This window comes from Pelodiscus sinensis, chromosome 2 (assembly GCF_052426305.1).
Source record: "Pelodiscus sinensis isolate ZL-2025 chromosome 2, ASM5242630v1, whole genome shotgun sequence".
NCBI classification, from domain to species: Eukaryota; Metazoa; Chordata; order Testudines; family Trionychidae; genus Pelodiscus; species Pelodiscus sinensis.
The window spans coordinates 511868-530751 of NC_143053.1; the positions used below are offsets into that span (position 1 = coordinate 511868).

At 51.9% G+C, this 18884-nt stretch overlaps 1 protein-coding gene across 45 annotated transcripts in view; it reads right to left on the reverse strand.

Annotated features, from left to right (window-relative positions):
• The window catches only part of SCRIB (scribble planar cell polarity protein), a 263350-nt gene that overhangs the window by 58305 nt on the left and 186161 nt on the right, over positions 1 to 18884 (reverse strand). For 20 of the 45 annotated variants that reach the window (XM_089776049.1, XM_089776052.1, XM_089776047.1 and 17 more), the window contains 6 exons: positions 7742 to 7792; positions 6902 to 6943; positions 4935 to 5063; positions 2667 to 2783; positions 2433 to 2480; positions 1939 to 2098 (listed from right to left, as the gene is read on the reverse strand). In XM_089776049.1, the coding sequence (XP_089632175.1) occupies positions 1939 to 2098; positions 2433 to 2480; positions 2667 to 2783; positions 4935 to 5063; positions 6902 to 6943; positions 7742 to 7792 (547 nt within the window). The remainder of the gene's footprint in view (positions 1 to 1938; positions 2099 to 2432; positions 2481 to 2666; positions 2784 to 4934; positions 5064 to 6901; positions 6944 to 7741; positions 7793 to 18884) is intronic. The other 25 variants (XM_089776045.1, XM_089776070.1, XM_089776066.1 and 22 more) reach the window with 13 other exon arrangements.

Here is an 18884-nt window from a genome sequence, read left to right on the forward strand (position 1 = left end):
CTTGGGACAAGAGTCGTGGGGTTGCCCATTGGCATTGGCATGTGGCAGGTTCCACAAGGTTTAAATTCTTAGGATTGAAGCATACCCCGAACTCCAAGGGGGAACAGGAAAGTTGGGGTGGGGGAGACCCCCGTCCTATACAACTAAACTAACAACTTTAAAACACTATTGAAACTATTATACACAATCAGCTAACAGAATTCAGGGAACACCTGCAACAGTAAGCAACTGGAGTTCCAATGACTGTCACTGGCAATAAGAAAGAACCGAGGAGATGCCGGACTGGAAGGGTCCTATATTTGTCATCATGGAGGCACCACTTCGGTGAGGGCTGCAGCCGACCAGACAGATGCTACTAGGGGGAAATACTTTCCGACAATTACCTCACTGGAATCGACATGAGCAAGCACTGGGAGAAGAAGCAATGTTGATAAATGCAAGATAATGCACATTGCAAAACTTAATCCCAACTATACATACAAAATGAAAGGGTCTAAATTAGCTGTTACTATTCAAATAAAGAGATCTTGGAGTCCTTATGGAGAATTCCCTGAAAACATCTGTTCAGCATGCAGTGGCAGTCAAAAAAGTGAAGATAATGTTGGGAATCATTAGGAAAGGGATGGATAGGTAAGACGACAGAAAATATCACTCAGACCAAAGGTCCAGTTAGCTCCATATCCTGTCTACCAACAGTGGTCCAGAGGGAATGAACAGAACAGGTAATAGTCAAATAATCCATCCCGGCACTCATTCCCATCTTCTGGCAAACAGAGGTGAAGGACACCATCCCTGCTCATCCTGGCTAATAGCTACTGATGGACCTGTTTTCAATGAATTTATCTAACTCTTTTCTGACCCCTGGTATTATCTTGGACTTCATAACATCTTCTAGCAAGGAGTTCCACAGGTTGACTGTGTGTTGTGTGAAGAAATACTTTTTTGTTTGTTTTAAATTTGCTGCCTATTAATTTCACTTGGTGACCCCTAGTTCTTGTGTTATGAGCAGATTGCTGGGGAGGAAAATCAGCACGTAAATCTTGGCTTCTTAGTTTTCAGATCGGCCACAGCGAAAACCAGTATGTAGCCTACCCAAATCTGTAACTACTAATGATGTACAATTTTCACAATGTAAAAAACCCTAAACCAAAATGTTTCAGTAGCACTTGTGCCAAAAATGGAATCTGGGTCCCAAGTCCAGAGAGACTGGTAGTTTGCTCCTGGTGGTGGCTGGAAGGAGCCTGCCCTTAGAGCCTTCAAAGTGATGAGGAGAGGGGCAAGAGGAGGCACGTGCATGCCCCAGTGGGACTGCTGGCTAATGTTACTTATCGGAGCTGCAGAGGCCATCCCACCCCAGGCGTGGGAATATGCAGAGGCCAAGCGAAAGAGAACCTCCGCTTCCATTTAAAAACAGCATTTCTAGCACTCCTCATTGTGGAAATGCTTGAAAATGTGACCCACAGAGACTTCAAAGTCAGAAGGCAAAGAAAGACCCAACAAGCCCAACCGGTATCCTTTTAAAGCTAGTCTCACAATTTTTCAGGCTTGAATACGATTGTTTAATATTGTAGTGCAATATTGCTTTGAACTCCCCCCTTATTAATAAGCCAGAAGCCAGGAGCCAGGGGCTGGAATTCAGAAGAAAATTTGCAGCCACCAAAGAAGTGAGGTTCTGGAACAGCCTTTCAGTAGGAGCAAGAGGGCAAATAACCCAACTAGTTGTAAAATGGAGCTTGATAAGTTGATGACTAGGACGACAGGATACGGTTGCCTATAATAGTAGTGGGCAGGATTCAATGACTCAGGAGGTCCTTCCAGTCCCATATTTAATAGGCAGGATTCCAGCCCCCCCCCCCTCAAAAAGCCAACAGGCATATAACAGATTCCCCAGGAACCACCAAAAAGAAACCCAGTGTCCCAACACTGACTCCCTCACACCTTCCTCCTCCTTCATTTTCTTCAGGTCATCCTCCCCCACCAGGGAGACACGCTTGGGTGGCTTCTCCACCTGCTGCTGCTTCACTTCCATCTCAAAGTACTTTTGCCTCTCGCGGAAGGATCGCTGCTCTGGGCTGTGCAGTCCCCCAGGTGACAGCATCTGCAACAGCCACAGCAGCACGTCAGCCACCAAAAGATCCTGCCCCATATCCAATCCCCCCAGGTAAGAGCCTAGGTCTGTCTTACCCCTTCCCCAATCTCAAATCCACTCTCTTCAGGAATGTGACTGGTGCCCACCTTCTCTGGATCCCTGCCCAGACCTAATCCCCCAGGGTATATGCCTGCCTTCCCTGGTCCCCACTGCACATCCAGTCCCTGCAGGCACAGGTACTACCCCATATCTGTACTTCCTCTCTGCACTGCCCCAGATGGGACCCTGTCCTCATCCCCCCAAACCCCCAACTTCAACTCAATTTCCAGGCACTGAAACTCACCTCAGGAGAAGCTTTAGGTTTCTCAGTGCTTGTATGACCATGCATCTCCTGAGGAGAGAGAAAAGGGAAACTTCTGAGAGGGGCTTGCTTTGCCTCACCCAAGAAACACAGCAGCACCTCCTGAACCCATTGTAATTTCCTGACCCACCTGTGATGCTCCCAGTATCCCCGTTTTCTCTGCCTGCCCCGTCCCCAGTCTGTGCAGCCAGGTAATCGTCTCTGTCCCACCCCTACCTTATTGGCCTGTGGCTCAAGGAGAGAATGTGACTGGGGCACTGCTGCAAAGGTCTTGTATGCCTGCTTGACATTGACTGGGACATCCTCAGGAGAGGGGGGTGCGTGGGGACGCAGCTGCAGAGACAGAGAAAGAAGAGGTCAGGCAAGCAAGAAGAGAGCAGGAAAGAACCAGCCCCCTGGGTGTGTTGAAGCCCACAGGGTGGCAGGTCAGAGGCTCCATTTTGGGTAGAGGGGGAGTAGCTGCCGTGCAGTGTGGCTTGTCACATGGCTGGCTCATGTCCTGGATAGACTCATGCCAATGCTTCTGCTGGTGGCAGAGCCTCCGGGGTTCAGTGGGGGTCCACAGGTGGCAGTGCTGCTGTCAGGCTCCTCGGGGATTTTGGCTCAGCCACACCTGCTTATGGGCTGTTTGGGTAGCTGCACACTTGACTCGAGCTCCTGAGTCTGGCTTGGCGATGCCAGACGGCAGGTTACCCAACAGCTCAGCCTTGGCTCTGGTACTTGTCCAGTTAGCCCCGTCTGAAGGCCCATCAGGGCTACTGCACTCCTACTTCACCTTGCGTGAGAACGTGCCCACACACCCCTTCGCTGACGGTTCCTGTGGGGTTCTCCAGTCCTCCTACTAGTACTGAGCACACCTCAGCCCAATTCTCACACCCCTCACAAAACAACCACATTCTAGTCCCTCAGCATAAAAATCTACCTGTGACCCTCTCCTCCTCTGCCACTTCCCCCTTCCCTTTACAACAGCCAGTGAACGTGCTGCCTCCAACCAATGCCTTGACTTCCTGCCTCCACTTCACCGTTGCCTCCCTCTACTCTGGCTTCTCCCTCTCCTCTGAAAGGGGAGCCCATGTGCTCATGTACTGTGCACTGACTGCCTACAGACAACCCCTCTGCTCCCAGCCCTTTCCTTCCCATACAGGGAGTGGCTCCCTGCTCAGGACCACATGACAACGGGGGCAAGAGCTTTTCTCACTGGTGGGGCTGGCATCTCCATTTCAATTCCACACTTAATTCTTTCCCTCTTTTCTTGCTTCCTCAGCCCCTTGCATTTGATTTCCTCAGCCTTGCTTGTTTGCAGCCCTTCTCTTTGTTCCAACTGCTGATGTCTGCTCTTGCTTGGTTGCCTTTCCTTCTGTCCAGGGAGAATGATAGCCCGCCACGCTTGGAAAGAGATTTAAAAATATCTGAATCACTTGAACTCTGGCACTTCAGCCTGGATCTCATTTGGGCCCAGACAGGGAAGTCTGTTCAATTCATTACATGACTCTGAGACAGGCTGGGTCTCTCTCCAGGTTTTCATTAATGCCACCTGGGCACTGCGAAAAAGAGTAACAGGCCTATTGGCCTATGTCCATGCTGCAAGTGGATCGGTGTTCTCATGTGGCAATTCCTGTTTGGGCTGCTAGTGTCCAGGCCATAGAGACATGCAGAGATCCCTCTGTGCCTGACCACACTGGCGATCATTGTGCGGATCAGCAGTGGTGCAATGCTCCTCGGTGAAGGGGGTAGGGCCAGACAGCGAGGTAACAGCCACAAGCTGGGTGTGTGTGAGAGAACGTGGGAGCAAAGGCTTTGAAAGGCTTTATACCTTAAGAGAACACAGCACCTGTTAGAGAGAACCCTACCAAATTCACAGCCGCAAAAAACTCTGGTCTCCCCACCCTCCCCTCATGAAATCTGGTGTCCCCCAGTGAAATCCAGTCGTTTCCCCATTATTATACAGATGTTAAGGGGGATACCAGTTGGGGGTACAATTTACAATTTCAGATTTCAATACATGAAATCACATTTATTCTTTTTAAAATCCTATGACTGCAACACTGACCAAAATGGACTATGAGTTTGGAAAGGCCTAGTTCATGAAAGTCCAAGCTCTATCAGCCCTGGGGATTTCAGCCACTGCTGCAATTCCTGGCACAGACAAGCAAAGCCACCAGCAGCCACTGTGCTCTCACCTCTGCTTGAAGCCCACGTAAGCTGCACTGGTGCAAATCGAGATTCTGTCTGTCTCTGCTGCGGTTCTCCCCAAGGCAGCAGCCCCATGGCTAGCCAAAGGTGGCTGTAACAAAGGCCGGTCCAAGTGCAGGCACGATTAAGGAGCACCCAGCAGTCTTCCTACGGGACCAGACGGGACCTGCTGGCAATTTCTTTGAAACCCACTGGGTATGGCTGGGAAGGTTTGTGTAGCTTGCTTGCCATGCACAACCACCAGCAAGAAGAGGCTGACTGCTCGCTGGGAAGGAGCTACAGGTCACTTACAGTGTTCTGGACACCGGCAGATGACTCAGGTTGCTGGAAGGGGTTGGGGCTGTCCCTGCCCTCCGAACTAGGTGGGGCCGCATTCTGTCGCACCCAGGAGAGAGGCTGGATGCTGCCTGGCTTGGTCTGCTGGTGCCCATGCCACACAAGAGGGAAAAGGCAGAGTAAGGGATGAGACACAGCGGAGAGACAATAAAAGTTAGGGCAGCAGGACATCCCTGGCATGCAAGAGAGGTGCAGCTCTTCGGCCCTGCTGCTGACCCAGTGAGAGGCAACATTACCTACACCCCCATTCTTACATGCTAGGGCAAGTAACAGCAGCTGCCAAATAGCAGCCAACACCCCAGGATCAGGACGGGCAGCACAAGACAAGCAATAGGGACATGGCAGGGCCCAGTGGCTCCACACAAGCTCAGGTCTCACACGAGGCTGCAGTGCAAAGGGCAGCTGCTGAGCTAAGGAGGAACAGGTGGTAGGAAGGACAGGCCTGTGGAGAAGGTGGGATTCGCAGGTGGGTGAAGCAGGGCAAACAGTGCTGCCACTGAGGACTCGGATGGCAGATTGGGGAGGGGCAGGGAAATGAGAGGGCACAGTAGGAGTGTGGAGATGAGCTGAGATGAGAGCCCATCGCCCTGGGACGTTTCATGGAGATGAACAAATGTGAGACACGGACATGAGGGGGAACAGAGAAGCAAATAAGCAAGCGAAAGACAGAAACCACCACTGGAGCGAGAGCCACCAGAGGAGGCAGCAGAAGGAACAAGACACAAGGTCAGGAATGAGCAGAGGACCAGCAAAGGAGAGGACCAGGCTGAAAGCGAACAGTGAGGAGAAAGGAGAGGGCAAAGCTGAAAGTGAGGAGTGAGGAGAAAGGGGAGGGCGAGGCGGCAGTGAGGAGAAAGGGGAGGGCGAGGCGGCAGTGAGCAGAAAGGGGAGGGCGATGCGGCAGTGAGCAGAAAGGGGAGGGCGAGGCGGCAGTGAGGAGAAAGGGGAGGGTGAAGCGGCAGTTAGGAGAAAGGGGAGGGCGAAGCGGCAGTGAGGAGAAAGGAGAGAGCGAGGCAGCAGTGAGGAGAAAGGGGAGGGCGAGGCGGCAGTGAGCAGAAAGGGGTGGGCGAGGCGGCAGTGAGGAGAAAGGGGAGGGTGAAGCGGCAGTGAGGAGAAAGGGGAGGGCGAAGCGGCAGTGAGGAGAAAGGAGAGAGCGAGGCAGCAGTGAGGAGAAAGGAGAGAGCGAGGCAGCAGTGAGGAGAACGGAGAGAGCGAGGCGGCAGTGAGGAGAAAGGAGAGAGCGAGGCGGCAGTGAGGAGAACGGAGAGAGCGAGGCGGCAGTGAGGAGAACGGGGAGAGCGAGGCGGCAGTGAGGAGAAAGGAGAGGGCGAGGCGGCAGTGAGGAGAACGGAGAGGGCGAGGCGGCAGTGAGGAGAACGGAGAGAGCGAGGCGGCAGTGAGGAGAACGGAGAGAGCGAGGCGGCAGTGAGGAGAACGGAGAGAGCGAGGCGGCAGTGAGGAGAAAGGAGAGAGCGAGGCGGCAGTGAGGAGAACGGAGAGAGCGAGGCGGCAGTGAGGAGAAAGGAGAGAGCGAGGCGGCAGTGAGGAGAACGGAGAGAGCGAGGCAGCAGTGAGGAGAACGGAGAGAGCGAGGCGGCAGTGAGGAGAAAGGAGAGGGCGAGGCGGCAGTGAGGAGAACGGAGAGAGCGAGGCGGCAGTGAGGAGAAAGGAGAGAGCGAGGCGGCAGTGAGGAGAAAGGAGAGAGCGAGGCGGCAGTGAGGAGAACGGAGAGAGCGAGGCGGCAGTGAGGAGAACGGAGAGAGCGAGGCGGCAGTGAGGAGAACGGAGAGAGCGAGGCGGCAGTGAGGAGAACGGAGAGAGCGAGGCGGCAGTGCGCAGTGTTAGGAAAAGAGATTTTCTGTCTCAGAGGGAGCGTCCTGCGAGGGAGGAAGCATGCCAGATCTGAGGGCAGAAGCACTTACTGGTTTGCTCTCATCCTGTGGTGGGATGAAGTTTATTGTTGCCTGAAAACAGTCAAAAAAATGCAAGTTGAGTCCTAGTTGGGGCCCCTTGCTCCCTTTGGTTCAGTACCGGCGCTCTGAGCCCAGTCTTTCCAGCTCTTCCGGGCCTGTGCACTCTGGGCATCCCAGGGTACCCACTCCCATCTGTTCCCCTCCCCCGCCTAGCCTGTCCTGGTCCTGGTTTAACCTGCACTCTCATAGCTTGCTACTGAGTTCCAGCCAAGCAAGTGATACCACAGCTTCTCTGCCACAAAGCGCTCGCAGACCCCAGCCCAGCAAGAGCTAGCAGAGAGGAATGGAAGGGGAACAGCTTCTAGCCCAGCAATAGGCAGCCTATGCTAGGTGTGTGGCTGTCCTCCACCTCGCTGAGCCACACGACTGTCACAATGAACACAGGCTCCCAGGTTAGGGCAGTTGCTCTAACTGTGCTTGGGGAGGTGCTGACTGAATCGTAGTAGTGCTGTGACTGACGTAGGGGAGCTCACGGCTCTCTGGGTCAGTATCGTGTGCAATCAGCCCGCACCCGACCTGCTTTGTGTGTCACTTTAGTTCTACCGGAGAAACCACAACTATGTGGATGGAAGCCAGCAGAATGTGACAATCCTGCACGTGCCCAACAGTAACAAAATGTGTCCTAGGGCTGGGCCACAGGTTGCCCACCACTGTTCCAGACACTTGGGATCTGGCCTGAAAACTGCTCCCCCACAGCACAGTGCTCAGCAGATACCACGCCTGGGGGAGAGCGAGGCCAAGGAGCGTGCTAAGAGCAGCAGCACACACTGCACACCAAGAAGCACTTACAAAGCGAGTCTCCCTGCCTGACAGATGAGCAGGCCGAAGGGCTGCAGGTGGCTGGAGAGGGGCAGCACCAGGGAGAACCAAGAGGGGAGAGAACCAGAGAAACAGTGAAGACACCAGGGTTCCTGCAGGAAAGGTAAAGACAAGCACCCCTTTCCCCAGAGCTGAAACTCCCCTTCCCCAAGTCCCACAGCAAACATTCCCAGACTTTTTTAACCCCCGGCAGACGCAGCAGCTCCCATGCCACCTGCACCTGCCAGGGAAAAGACTCAGCACCTTCTGCTCAGCAGGGAACAAGCTGCCTCCACTGCACTACATGCAGAGAGGGGAGGCCTTGCTGGCTTCTCCCCTGCCTCCAGATCACAGGATTAAAGGTCAGAGGGGACAATCCTGATCACAGACTGACTCTGGGTGTGGCACTGGCCAAGAACTTCAGCCAGGGATTCCATTGAGCCCAGTTACATGGGGCTGAACTAGAGCAGAGGTTCTCAAACTGGGCACTGGGACGCCAAAGTGGCTCAGGACCTTGTTTTAGTGGAGCCACCAGAGCTTGCTTAGACTTCCCAGGGCCAAAGCTAAAGCCCAAGCCCCATTGCCCAGGGCCAAATGAGATGCCCTCAGGGTGGGCTCAGTGACAGGTCCCCTGCCAAGGAGTGCAGCTCTTGTGCACTGGCGTGGCCTCCCTGCCTGGGGCGGTAGGCTTGGGAAGCTTTAGGCTTTAGTCCCCCTCCTGGGGCCAAGCAGTAGTTTTTGTTGCAGAAAGGGGTTGTGGTGCAATGACATTCGAGAACCCGAGTCGTTCTTGTTTGAGATGTGCATATGTAAGGGAGCGTAAGGCCCTGCTGAAAGCAACACAGCTCTGCTGAACCCGGCGTCGCCTCTGGCCTGTTGTGTAATGGCATAACATGCTGTGAGGGCATGTTTGGAAGATCATGGGACAGCCTGTCAGTTGTCCTGAATAGTAACGTGGCCAGGAAGGCCACCAAAGAAGCTTGAGCTCTGGCAGAATGAGCTCTCACCAATGGGGTTCGCTGAGCCCCTGCCAAGTCATAGCACATCCTGATACAGGAGATGATCCACTTGGAAGTCCTCTGTAAGGGTACTGGGAGACCCTTCATAATCTCAGCATAGGACACAAACAGCGGGGAGGACTTACCAAAAAGCTTCATTAGCTCCAGGTAAAAAGAGAGAGTCCCCCTGATGTCCAGTGTATAGAGCCGCCTTTCCTCATTGGACTTATGGGGCTTGGGCTAGAAGACCAGAAGGAAGATATCCTGGCCCATGTGGAAGGCAGACACAGCTTTGGGCAGGAAGGCCAGGTGAGGTCTAAGCTGCACCTTATCCTTGGAAAAGGCTGTAGATAGGGGTTCCAGCATCAGAGCATGGAGCTTGGACACTCGCCTGGCTGACGTAAAAGGCCACCTTAGTGGAAAGAAGCGAAAGGAAGCAGGAGGCCAGAGGCTTGTAGGGAAGCCCTGTCAGCTGAGAAAAGACCAAGTTGAGGTCCCACCGAGGAAGAGAGGCCGGAGCCTCTCAAGACCTTTTAAGAATCTGGTCATATCCTGGGGAGATACTGAGTGACTTTGGATGGGCAGACGGAAGGCTGAGATTGCGGCCAGACATACCGTGACTGAAGCCAGTGCAAAACCTTCGTGTTTTAGATGCAGAAAGCAGTCAAGAATTGTTTGCAGTAGAGCCTCGATTGGGCTGATCCCTCTCTGAGTAGCTCAGACTGAGAATCAAGTCCCTTTTCCAAGTAGGTGGACCTGGTGGACAGCTTTCTGGTTTCCAAGGGAACCTGCCTCTCCTTGAGTGAGTAGGATTGCTCCTCAGGATTCAGCCATGAAGCAATTAGTGTGAGATGGAGCAGCAAGCCCGGAAGCAGGACACGGCCTATCTGTACAGACTGGCAGAGGTCGAGGAGACTCATGAGTGAGTCTCATGCTGCACTAAGAGACTCATGAGTGAGCCATATCAATGTGTACATGGCCACACTGGTTCAAGGTGTATTGCTTGCCCCTCATCCAGTCTGAGCTTCTGTAGGACCCTGCTGATCAGAGGAAACGACGGGAACATGCACGAGACCCTCTGTCCAGGGAAAGAGGAAAGTGTCCGCGAGGGAACCTTCTTCTAGGCCAAACCTAGAGCAGAACCTGGGGCACTTTGCATTCTGCCTGGTCATGAAGAGACTCTGTAGGGGAGAGCCCCACTCTTGGAAGAGTGCAGAGGCTACTTCTGCGTCAAGAGCCCATTTGTGGGGAGATGAGAAATGTTGTGAGAAACACACAAGTCCCAGAGCTGAATCATCTTGTGGCAGAGGGCCCCTCCCTGCCTGTTGAGCTAGAACCCAGTGCCATCTTGTCCGTGAGGACCCACCTGCCCGACAGGTGAGGTACGAATACTTCGCATGGCCTCTGAACAGCCCTGAGTTCCTTGACATTTATATCAAGGTTCGTTTCATCCGGATCCACTCTCCCTGCATCTGGAGTGTCCCCAGATGGGCACCATCCGATCAGTGCCATAGAGAGTCGAGCCAACCGAAAAGGGTGCTGAACATGACATTCTCCGGCACACGCTGCCTATTCAGGGACTGAAGTATCTGCATGGGAATGGTAAATGTCAAGGGACGCATTCTAAATCTGGAAAGGCGCACTACATATGTGCATGCCGCCATGGGACTCAGAAGGCAGACACACATCCTCGCTATGGTCCAGGGGACAGCTGAGCCTGTGCTAGGAGCATCACCAGGGCCTCAGATCTGTCTCAAAGCAGTGATGCTCTGGCCTTGCTGAATCCAGCACTGAGCAGAGGAATGGGAGTCTCTGTACTACAACTAATGTTGACTTTTTGTCCATTACTAGAAGACCCTGATACTGGCTCATGTCTAGGAGGACGATTTCCTTGTGGACTTCAGCTTCGCAGCTGCCCCTGGAAAGCCAGTCATCAAGACAAGGGTAGACCTCAACCCCTTGGTGCCTCCAGTGAGCCTCTACCATCACTATGCACTTTGTGAATACCCTTGGGACCTTAGCCAGCCCAAAAGGGAGGACTATAAATTAATAGTGGTTCAAACCTAGCGTAATCTGGAGAAATCACCTGTGATCCTTGAAGAGGAGAAGGGATAGTTCAGTGGTTTGAGCATTAGCCTGCTAAACCCAGGGTTGTGAGTTCAATCCTTGCAGAGGCCATTCAGGGATTTGGGGCAAAAATTGTCAGGGATGGTGCTTGGTCCTGCTATGAAGGCAGGGGACTGGACTTGATGACCTTTCAAGGTCCCTTCCAGCTCTAGGAAATACGCATCTCCATTATTGTAAAATATATATATATTAAAGACTGCAATGTGGAAATATGCTTCCTTGGGGTTGAGGGTGGCATACCGGTCCCCCAGGTCTGGGTCAGGGATGATTGAAGTGAGGGAGCCCATGCAAAACTTGAGCCTCACTAGGTAGCGGTTCAAATCTTGCAGGTCTAGATGGGACAAAGGCATCCCATGGCTTTCGGGATTAAAAAATAATGGGAGTAAAATCCCTGATTTATGTAATGGAGCAACACCTCCTGGAGTAGCTGCTCTACTTCGTGCTTGACAAGCTTCTTCCTCTGGAGAGGAGTCCGTGAAGACGAACGGGGGGGAGGATAGCTTCAGCATATAGCAATGCTATCTGCTGTACTGGCCAAGACCCAAAGCAATATTGCAATGGTTCTCCAGGCTGGAGAAAAGAGCAGAAGTGGGACAAAAATAAGTGGGGAGATGTGGTAGTCTGAAGGTAGGTCATCCCTGGCTGTACGTTCCCCAAAAGGGAAGCTTGCTGAAGGGCACATCCCGGCTCAAGGAAGGTTGAGAGGTGGCTTGAAACTGCCTGCTTGGCCTCCTGCACTAGGACTAGGACTTCCCTGGAATCAGGTCCTGCCGGGAATAGGACCTCTTGGCATGGAACAGGCGAGATCCTAGGGTCTTCCTTCAGATCACACAATCTAGTGTTTGTGTGCTCTGCAAATAGAGGGGCTCCCATTTGCTGAGCCTCAGGAAACAATCTCAAGAGGAAAAAACAATGAGAAGTACTGTGGAACCTTATAGACTTAGGGTATGTCTACACTACAAAGTTAATTCCAACTAACGGACGTTAGTTCGAATTCACTTTGATAGGCGCTATACTAGCGCTCCGCTAGTTCGAACTTAATTCAAACTAGCGGAGCACTTAGTTCGAACTAGGTAAACCTCATTGCATTAGGACTAAGCCTAGTTCGAACTTACTAGTTCGAATTAAGGGGTGTGTAGCCCCTTAATTCGAACTAGTGGGAGGCTAGCCCTCCCCAGCTTTCCCTGGTGGACACTCTGGCCAACACCAGGGAAACTCTATTGCCCCCCCTCCCGGCCCTGGAGCCCTTAAAGGGGCACGGGCTGGCTACGGTGCCCGTGCCAGGTGCAAGCCTGCCAGCACCCAGCTAGCAGACCGTGCACCTGCCACGGCTTGAGCCAGCCACCCGATACCACCCAGCACTCCCCCTCTTCCCAGGACCAGGCTGGCGGCTCCTGGGAGCTTGCCCAGGACCGCAAGAGGCGGGCACCCACCTGGTCTAGTGCGGACATCATGGACCTCGCCCACGACCTCCGCACTAGGCACAGGAAAGTGGCCAGCTAGGGCAGGTGAGCTGCCAGCCTGGCCTCCCAGGAGCAGGTGTGCATGAAAATCAAGGGGGTCCACTGAGACCCCCGACCCTGAGCCCTGAGCTTACAATGGCCGTCCTGGGTCAGACCAAAGGTCCGTGTAGCCCAGTAGCCTGTCTGCCGACAGCGGCCAACCCTAGGGACCCTGGAGGGGATGGACCGAAGACAGTGACCAAGCCATTTGTCTCGTGCCATCCCTCTCCAGCCTTCCACAAACTTTGGGCAGGGACACCACTCCTACCCCCTGGCTAATACCACTCCATGGACCCAACCTCCATGACTTTAACTCACTTCTCTTAAACTCTGTTCTAGTTCTAGCCTTCACAGCCTCCTGCAGCAAGGAGTTCCACAGGTTGACTCTTTGCTTTGTGAAGAAGAACTTTCTGTTACTAGTTTGAAGCCTGCTACCCATTCCTTTCCTTTGGTGTCCTCTAGTCCTTCTATTATGGGAACTAATGAAGAACTTTTCTTGATGCACCCTCTCCACCCCACTCATGCTTTTATAGACCTCTATCCTATCCCCCCTCAGTCTCCTCTTTTCTAAACTGAAAAGTCCCAGTCTCTTTAGCCTCTCTTCTTATGGGACCTGTTCCAAACCTCTGATCATTGTAGTTGCCCTCCCCTCTCCCACCCTCTCTCTTCCCCTCTCCCATCTCCTTTTCCCAGTCTCCCCCAGTTTTGTTCAATAGAGATTCTATTTTTGACCACAAGTTTTCTTTATTTTGTACATCAGGAAGGGGGGCTAGGGAAGGGTAAGTGGAAGGAGGTGAGGGAGGAATGGGGTACGAGCCCCCGATGGGGAGGACTGGGCTGGCTCTGTGGGCTTCTGGGGGTGGAAGCTCTCCTGCAGCCCCCCAATTGCCCCCTCTCCCCAGATGGCAGCCTGCGGCAAGTGCAGCCGGTCTGATGGCCGAGTGCTGTGATGTGCCCAGTGTGGGTACTCCGAGCAATCCAAGCCAGGACTGCTTTGCAAGCGGGGCACCCCTAAGAACTGTCTGTCCGGGGTGGGGATCGGGTCCCTTTAAACACAGCCCTCGGCTAGCCTGAGGCAGCAGCTCCATGCTCTAAGTCCTCATCTGATGCCCTGCCGGCACTGCTTTCGGCCATCCTTAACCCCGCTTCAGGGTCCACTTAATGTGGACATGCTAGTTTGAATTAGCAAAACGCTAATTCGAACTAGCTTTTTAGTCTGGATCCGTTAGTTTGAATTAGCTTAGTTCGAATTAACTAATTCAAATTCGAAGTTAGTTCGAATTAGCGCTGTAGTGTAGACATACCCTAACAGATTTATTGGAGCATAAGCTTTCGTGGGCAAAAAAGGTTTATGGTGTCCTTGGCCTCTGTTTGTCAGAGGCTGGAGAGGGATGGCAGGAGACAAATCGCTTGATCATTGTCTTCGGTTCACTCTCTCTGGGGCACCTGGTGTTGGCCACTGTCGGCAGACAGATACTGGGCTAGATGGACCTTTGGTCTGACCCAGTACGGCCGTTCTTATGTAATGTTAAAGACCCACTTCGTCAGATGCTTGTAGTGGAAATTCCAGAGGCAGGAATAAATATACAGGAATAAGAAAAGAGTTCCAATCAAGAGTAAGGCTAGAGATAACGAGGTTAATTCAGTCAGGGAGGATAAGGTCCACTTCTAACAGCTGATGTGGGCACAGCTGATGCCATGGTCCACTCTACAGAATCTACCGCTTGCAGCGCTGCCCTGGCCACTGTAACTGCCTCACTGGCTAGCACCCGGAAATCTTTCTTAGGGGCTTCCAGCAGCGCAGAGCCAAACCTGGCCATTGTCTGCCATGCGTTAAGGTCATATCTGGCAGTAAGGGCTTGCTTGTTTGCTGCTTGGAGTTGCAAACTAGCCAAAGAATATGACCAAACAGATCTAGGCGTTCTGAGTCTTTATCCTTCGGAGCGGGTGCAGGTTTAAGAGCAGGTTAAGCAGACATCTGTCAGGGATGATCTAGACGATGCACAAGGGACTGGACTTGACCTCTTTGAGGTCCCTTCCAGTTCTAGGATTCTATAATTTAACCTTATGAAAAACTGTATAAAGGCTCTTACTCTAAAGCTTTCAGACACCCACTCTAGGTTCAAAAAGTGGTGGTGGCCTCATTAACGTGTGAACACCAAGTCAGATGCCATAGAAGACAGGTTCTTGCACCTGTGGGTATAATGTGTCCCATCCCTTTAGAAATCTGGTGGTAATGAGGTTGGGAAAAAGAGCTCTATTATCTACAAGGGATGAAATGCAGAAGTCACATGTGGAGCCAATGAGACAGAGAGAGTGGAAGTCTGACTGACAAATTACTAATGTCAAGTACCAGAATTGCCAATGTCAGCCTAGTGTTGTAAGTATGAGGACATAAGAACGGCCAGACTGGGTCAGACCAAAGGTCCATCTAGCCCAGTAGCCTGTCTGCCGACAGTGGCCTTTGCCAGGTGCCCCAGAGGGGGTGGACCAAAGACAATGATCCAGTGATTTGTCTCCTGCCGTCCATCTCCAGCCTTTGACAAACAGAGGCCAGGGACACCATTCCTTACCCACTAGCTAACAGCCTTTAATGGACCGAACCTCCATTAATTTATCTAGCTCCTTTTTAAACTCTGTTATAGTTCTAGCGTTCACAGCCTCCTCTGGCAAGGAGTTCCACAGGTTGACTGTGCACTGTGTGAAGAAGAACTTTCTTTTATTAGTTTTAAACCTGCTAGCCATTAATTTCATTTGGTGTCCTCTAGTTCTTATAGGTGAACACGGTCTTGGACTACAGTGACTGTGCAGAAATGGGATTAGAGGGGTTCTGATTTGCTTAAAATAAATCAAAGGAAGTATTTCTTTACACAACACACGGTCAACTTGTGGAACTCTGCTCCAGGATGTTGTGAAAGCTAAGACTATAACATGGTTCAAAAAAGAACTAGCTACATTCAGGGAGGTTACGTCCGTCAATGTCTATTGGCCAAGATGGGCATGGATAGTGTCCTAGCCTCTTTTTGTCAGCATCTGGGAATGAGCAAGAAGGAGTGGGTCACTTAATGATTACCTAATCTGATTCCTCTGGGTCACCTGCAACTGTCAGAAAATAGGATTCTGGGTTTGATGGACCTGTGGTCTGACTCGCTATGACTGTTCTTATACAGAAGGGAGTTCTTCCAGAGTAATAGGAATGCATGCAACAACAAACCTGGGCTGAAATGGTGACATCTATGTTGGTTTTACTTGCATTCCCCACAGCTAGAAGATGGATCTGGCAATGTTTGGGTGTAATGGCCCCTCATGGTAGTTAGCGAAGAACTTGCTCAGCTGACCTACCAAAGTATTCTGCACCCTTGGAAAGTAAGCAACAGTGAGGTGAACTCCATTGAGCACACAAAACCTACTTAGGTGAATCACCTCCTAACACAGCTAGGTCAAATGTGCTCCTCCCTGCCTGTTTACTTAAAACACAGTTGCTATGTAGTCTGCGAATACCAGCAGATTTTCCCCTCAATATGTGGAAGGAAGGCTGAAGAGGCTAGATGGGTAGCGTGCAATTCCCTGACATTTTCATGTGTTTTCAGATTTTGAGAAGACCACAGATCCTCAGTACGCAGGAACCTAATGGCTGTGTCTAGACTGGCCAGTTTTTCCAGAAAAACTTGCCAGCTGTCTACACTGGCCGCTTGAATTTCCGCAAAAGCACTGACGTTCTACTGTAAGAAATCAGTGCTTCTTGCGGAAAGACTATGCTGCTCCCGTTCGGGCAAAAGTCCTCGCCTACCAACAACCACCTAACCTGAACCAAATTCTTTCCAGCAGCCACACATCACATCTGAGATGCACTCACCGCAAGCCTTAACTCGGGCTTGTGGTGTAGCACGCTGCCCACAGCAGGTGGGAATAAGCACACCTCCATGCTACTAATGAAATCTAAACCAGTAACTAACAAACAATGGAACCAGGGCCAGACAAGCAGCAAGCTGGGCCAGGTGCACTTTCGGAGCAAGCGAAGTGTTCCCACCCCACCACAGACAGGGAGAAGAAACTGAGCGAGCAGCAAGTCAGAATTCCAGTGGAATTCTTCAAGGGCCTCCTTCCTGTGGGTCCATGGGATGATGTCATCAATGCAGCATAAGCAGAGGAAGAGTGCTGGGGGCCAGGAGCCAAGGAAATATTATTTCTATATCAGTCATAAAAATGTTGGCAAATTGTGGGGGCCATGCGGATGTCCATAGCAGTGACACTGCCTTGAAGGCATACGTTGAGGCCCGTCCTCGCCTACAGACTGCCCCCCAATCTGAAGCAACACACCATGGAAACACTTACCCAGGAACTTATCCCTGCAACAAATGCAGTTTCCAACTCTGTCCATATATCTATACAAGCAACACCATGACAGGGCCTAATCACATCAGCCACAACATGAGAGGCTCATCTAACTGCACATCCTTTATTCTGATCTGTGCCACCAACAGCCAGCAATGCTCTTCTACCACGTAGAAGCGGACAGGAGCTGCAGACAGGGGAATTTGAGAGGGAGTTTGGCAGAGGGAGGCCTACGATGGTCAGGAAGACCCGCAACACCTGTGCCAGCCCTGCTCCTGTCTCCTCCACCGGCGCCTGTAGCCAGACAGAGCACCTGAGCATGAATGCCTCTACTCAGATCCTGGTGTGGTTTTGCAGGGACTGTGGCTTGCAATTCCCACTTATTGATATCCAGGCTGGGGAGATCATCCAATGCGAAAGGTGCCTGCTGGTGGAATCTCTCAGGAAGCAGGTGGCAGAGCTACAGGAGGAGGTGGCTAGGTTGAGGAGCACCCGCATCCATGAGAAATTCCTGGACCCTCTTCATGAGGAGATAGCTGAGGTAGCTGTCCCGGTACACAGGACTGTGGATACACCACTGGTGGAGGTGGACACTGGCAGCTGGTTACTTCTGGCAGCAGGCTCTGTTCCACCCCTGCTCTGAACCCTCCCTCCATGGTACTAGGAAACCGTTATGCTCTTCTTTATACAGGAGATAAGCAATCACCTCCTACATCGGAGGAGGAGAAACCCCATACCCCCAAGGCTGGGAGATCTGCTGCCACCACTGTGAATAGGAAACGTAGGGTACTGGTGGTCAGAGACTCTCTTCTGAGGGGGACACAGGCACCCATATGTTGCCCAGACATTTCATCTCGAGAGGTATGCTGTCTGCCGGGGGCCCGTATCCGAGATGTTACGGAGGCATTGTCGAGGATTATCTGGCCCTCTGACTACTACCCCATGCTACTCATCCATGTGGGCACCAACGATACTGCGAGGTGTGACACTGAGCGGACCAAGAGTGACTACAGGGCTGTGGGGGTACGGGTGAAGGAGTTTGGAGCAGAGGTGGTATTCTCTTCGATCCTTCCTGTCGAAGGTAGGGGCCCGGGCAGAGACAGGTGCATCCTGGAGGTGACTGCCTGGCTGTGAAGATGGTGTCGCCAGGAGGGCTTTGGCTTCCTCGACCATGGGATACTATTCCAGGAAGGACTGCTAAGCAGGGATGGTGTTCACCTTTCGAAGAGGGGGAAGACCCTATTTGGACACAGAATGGCTACCCTAGTGAGGAGGGCTTTAAACTAGGTTTGACGGGGACAGGTGAGCAAAGCTCACAGGAAAGTGGAGAACATGGAGACCTGGGAGATGGGTCAGAAATGGGAGGGAGTGTGGGCTACAATGGCAGGGAGAAAGGAGGGTCAGGGCAAAACTGGAAGGCAAGGTCAAATCAGGATCTTAGATGCCTATATACAAACTAGCCAATTAGCCCGTCATAAGACGCTATTTTCAGGTCTCTCCTCCACATCGGTCTTCTCTCCTGAGAAGGAATAAGGGACCTTTTGGAAAAGGCTTTATTTTCCGAAAGATCCCCGTCTAGACTGGTGCTTTTTGCCAGCAAAGCCCCGAGCCGTAAAAAAGCGGCAGCCATGTTTATACAAATGAAGCAGGGAAAATTTAAATCCCGCGCTTCGTTTGCAATTCCGACTTGTCTCATTTGCATCCCTTTTCCGGAAAAGGGGTACAGTGTAGACACAGCCATTCAGAATGGGAAGCGACTGTCTGAGAAGGAGCATGGCAGAAAGGGATCTAGGGGTCACAGTGGACCACAAGCTGAATATGAGTCAGCAGAGTGATGCTGTTGCAAAAAAAGCAAATATGTTTCTGGGATGCATTAACAGGTGTGTTGTGAGCAAGACACAAAGTCATTCTTCCTCTCTACTCTGTGCTAGTTAGGCCTCAGTTAAGATATTGTGTCCAGTTCTGGGCACCGCATTTCAAGAAAGATGTGGAGAAATTGGAGAGGGTCCAGGGAAGAGCAACAAGAATGATTAAAGGTCTAGAGAACATGACCTATGAAGGAAGGCTGAAAAAACTGGGCTTGTTTAGTTTAGAAAAGAGAAGATCGAGGGGGGACACGATAGCAGTCTTCACATATCTAAAAGGGTGTCACAAGGAGGAGGGAGGAAAACT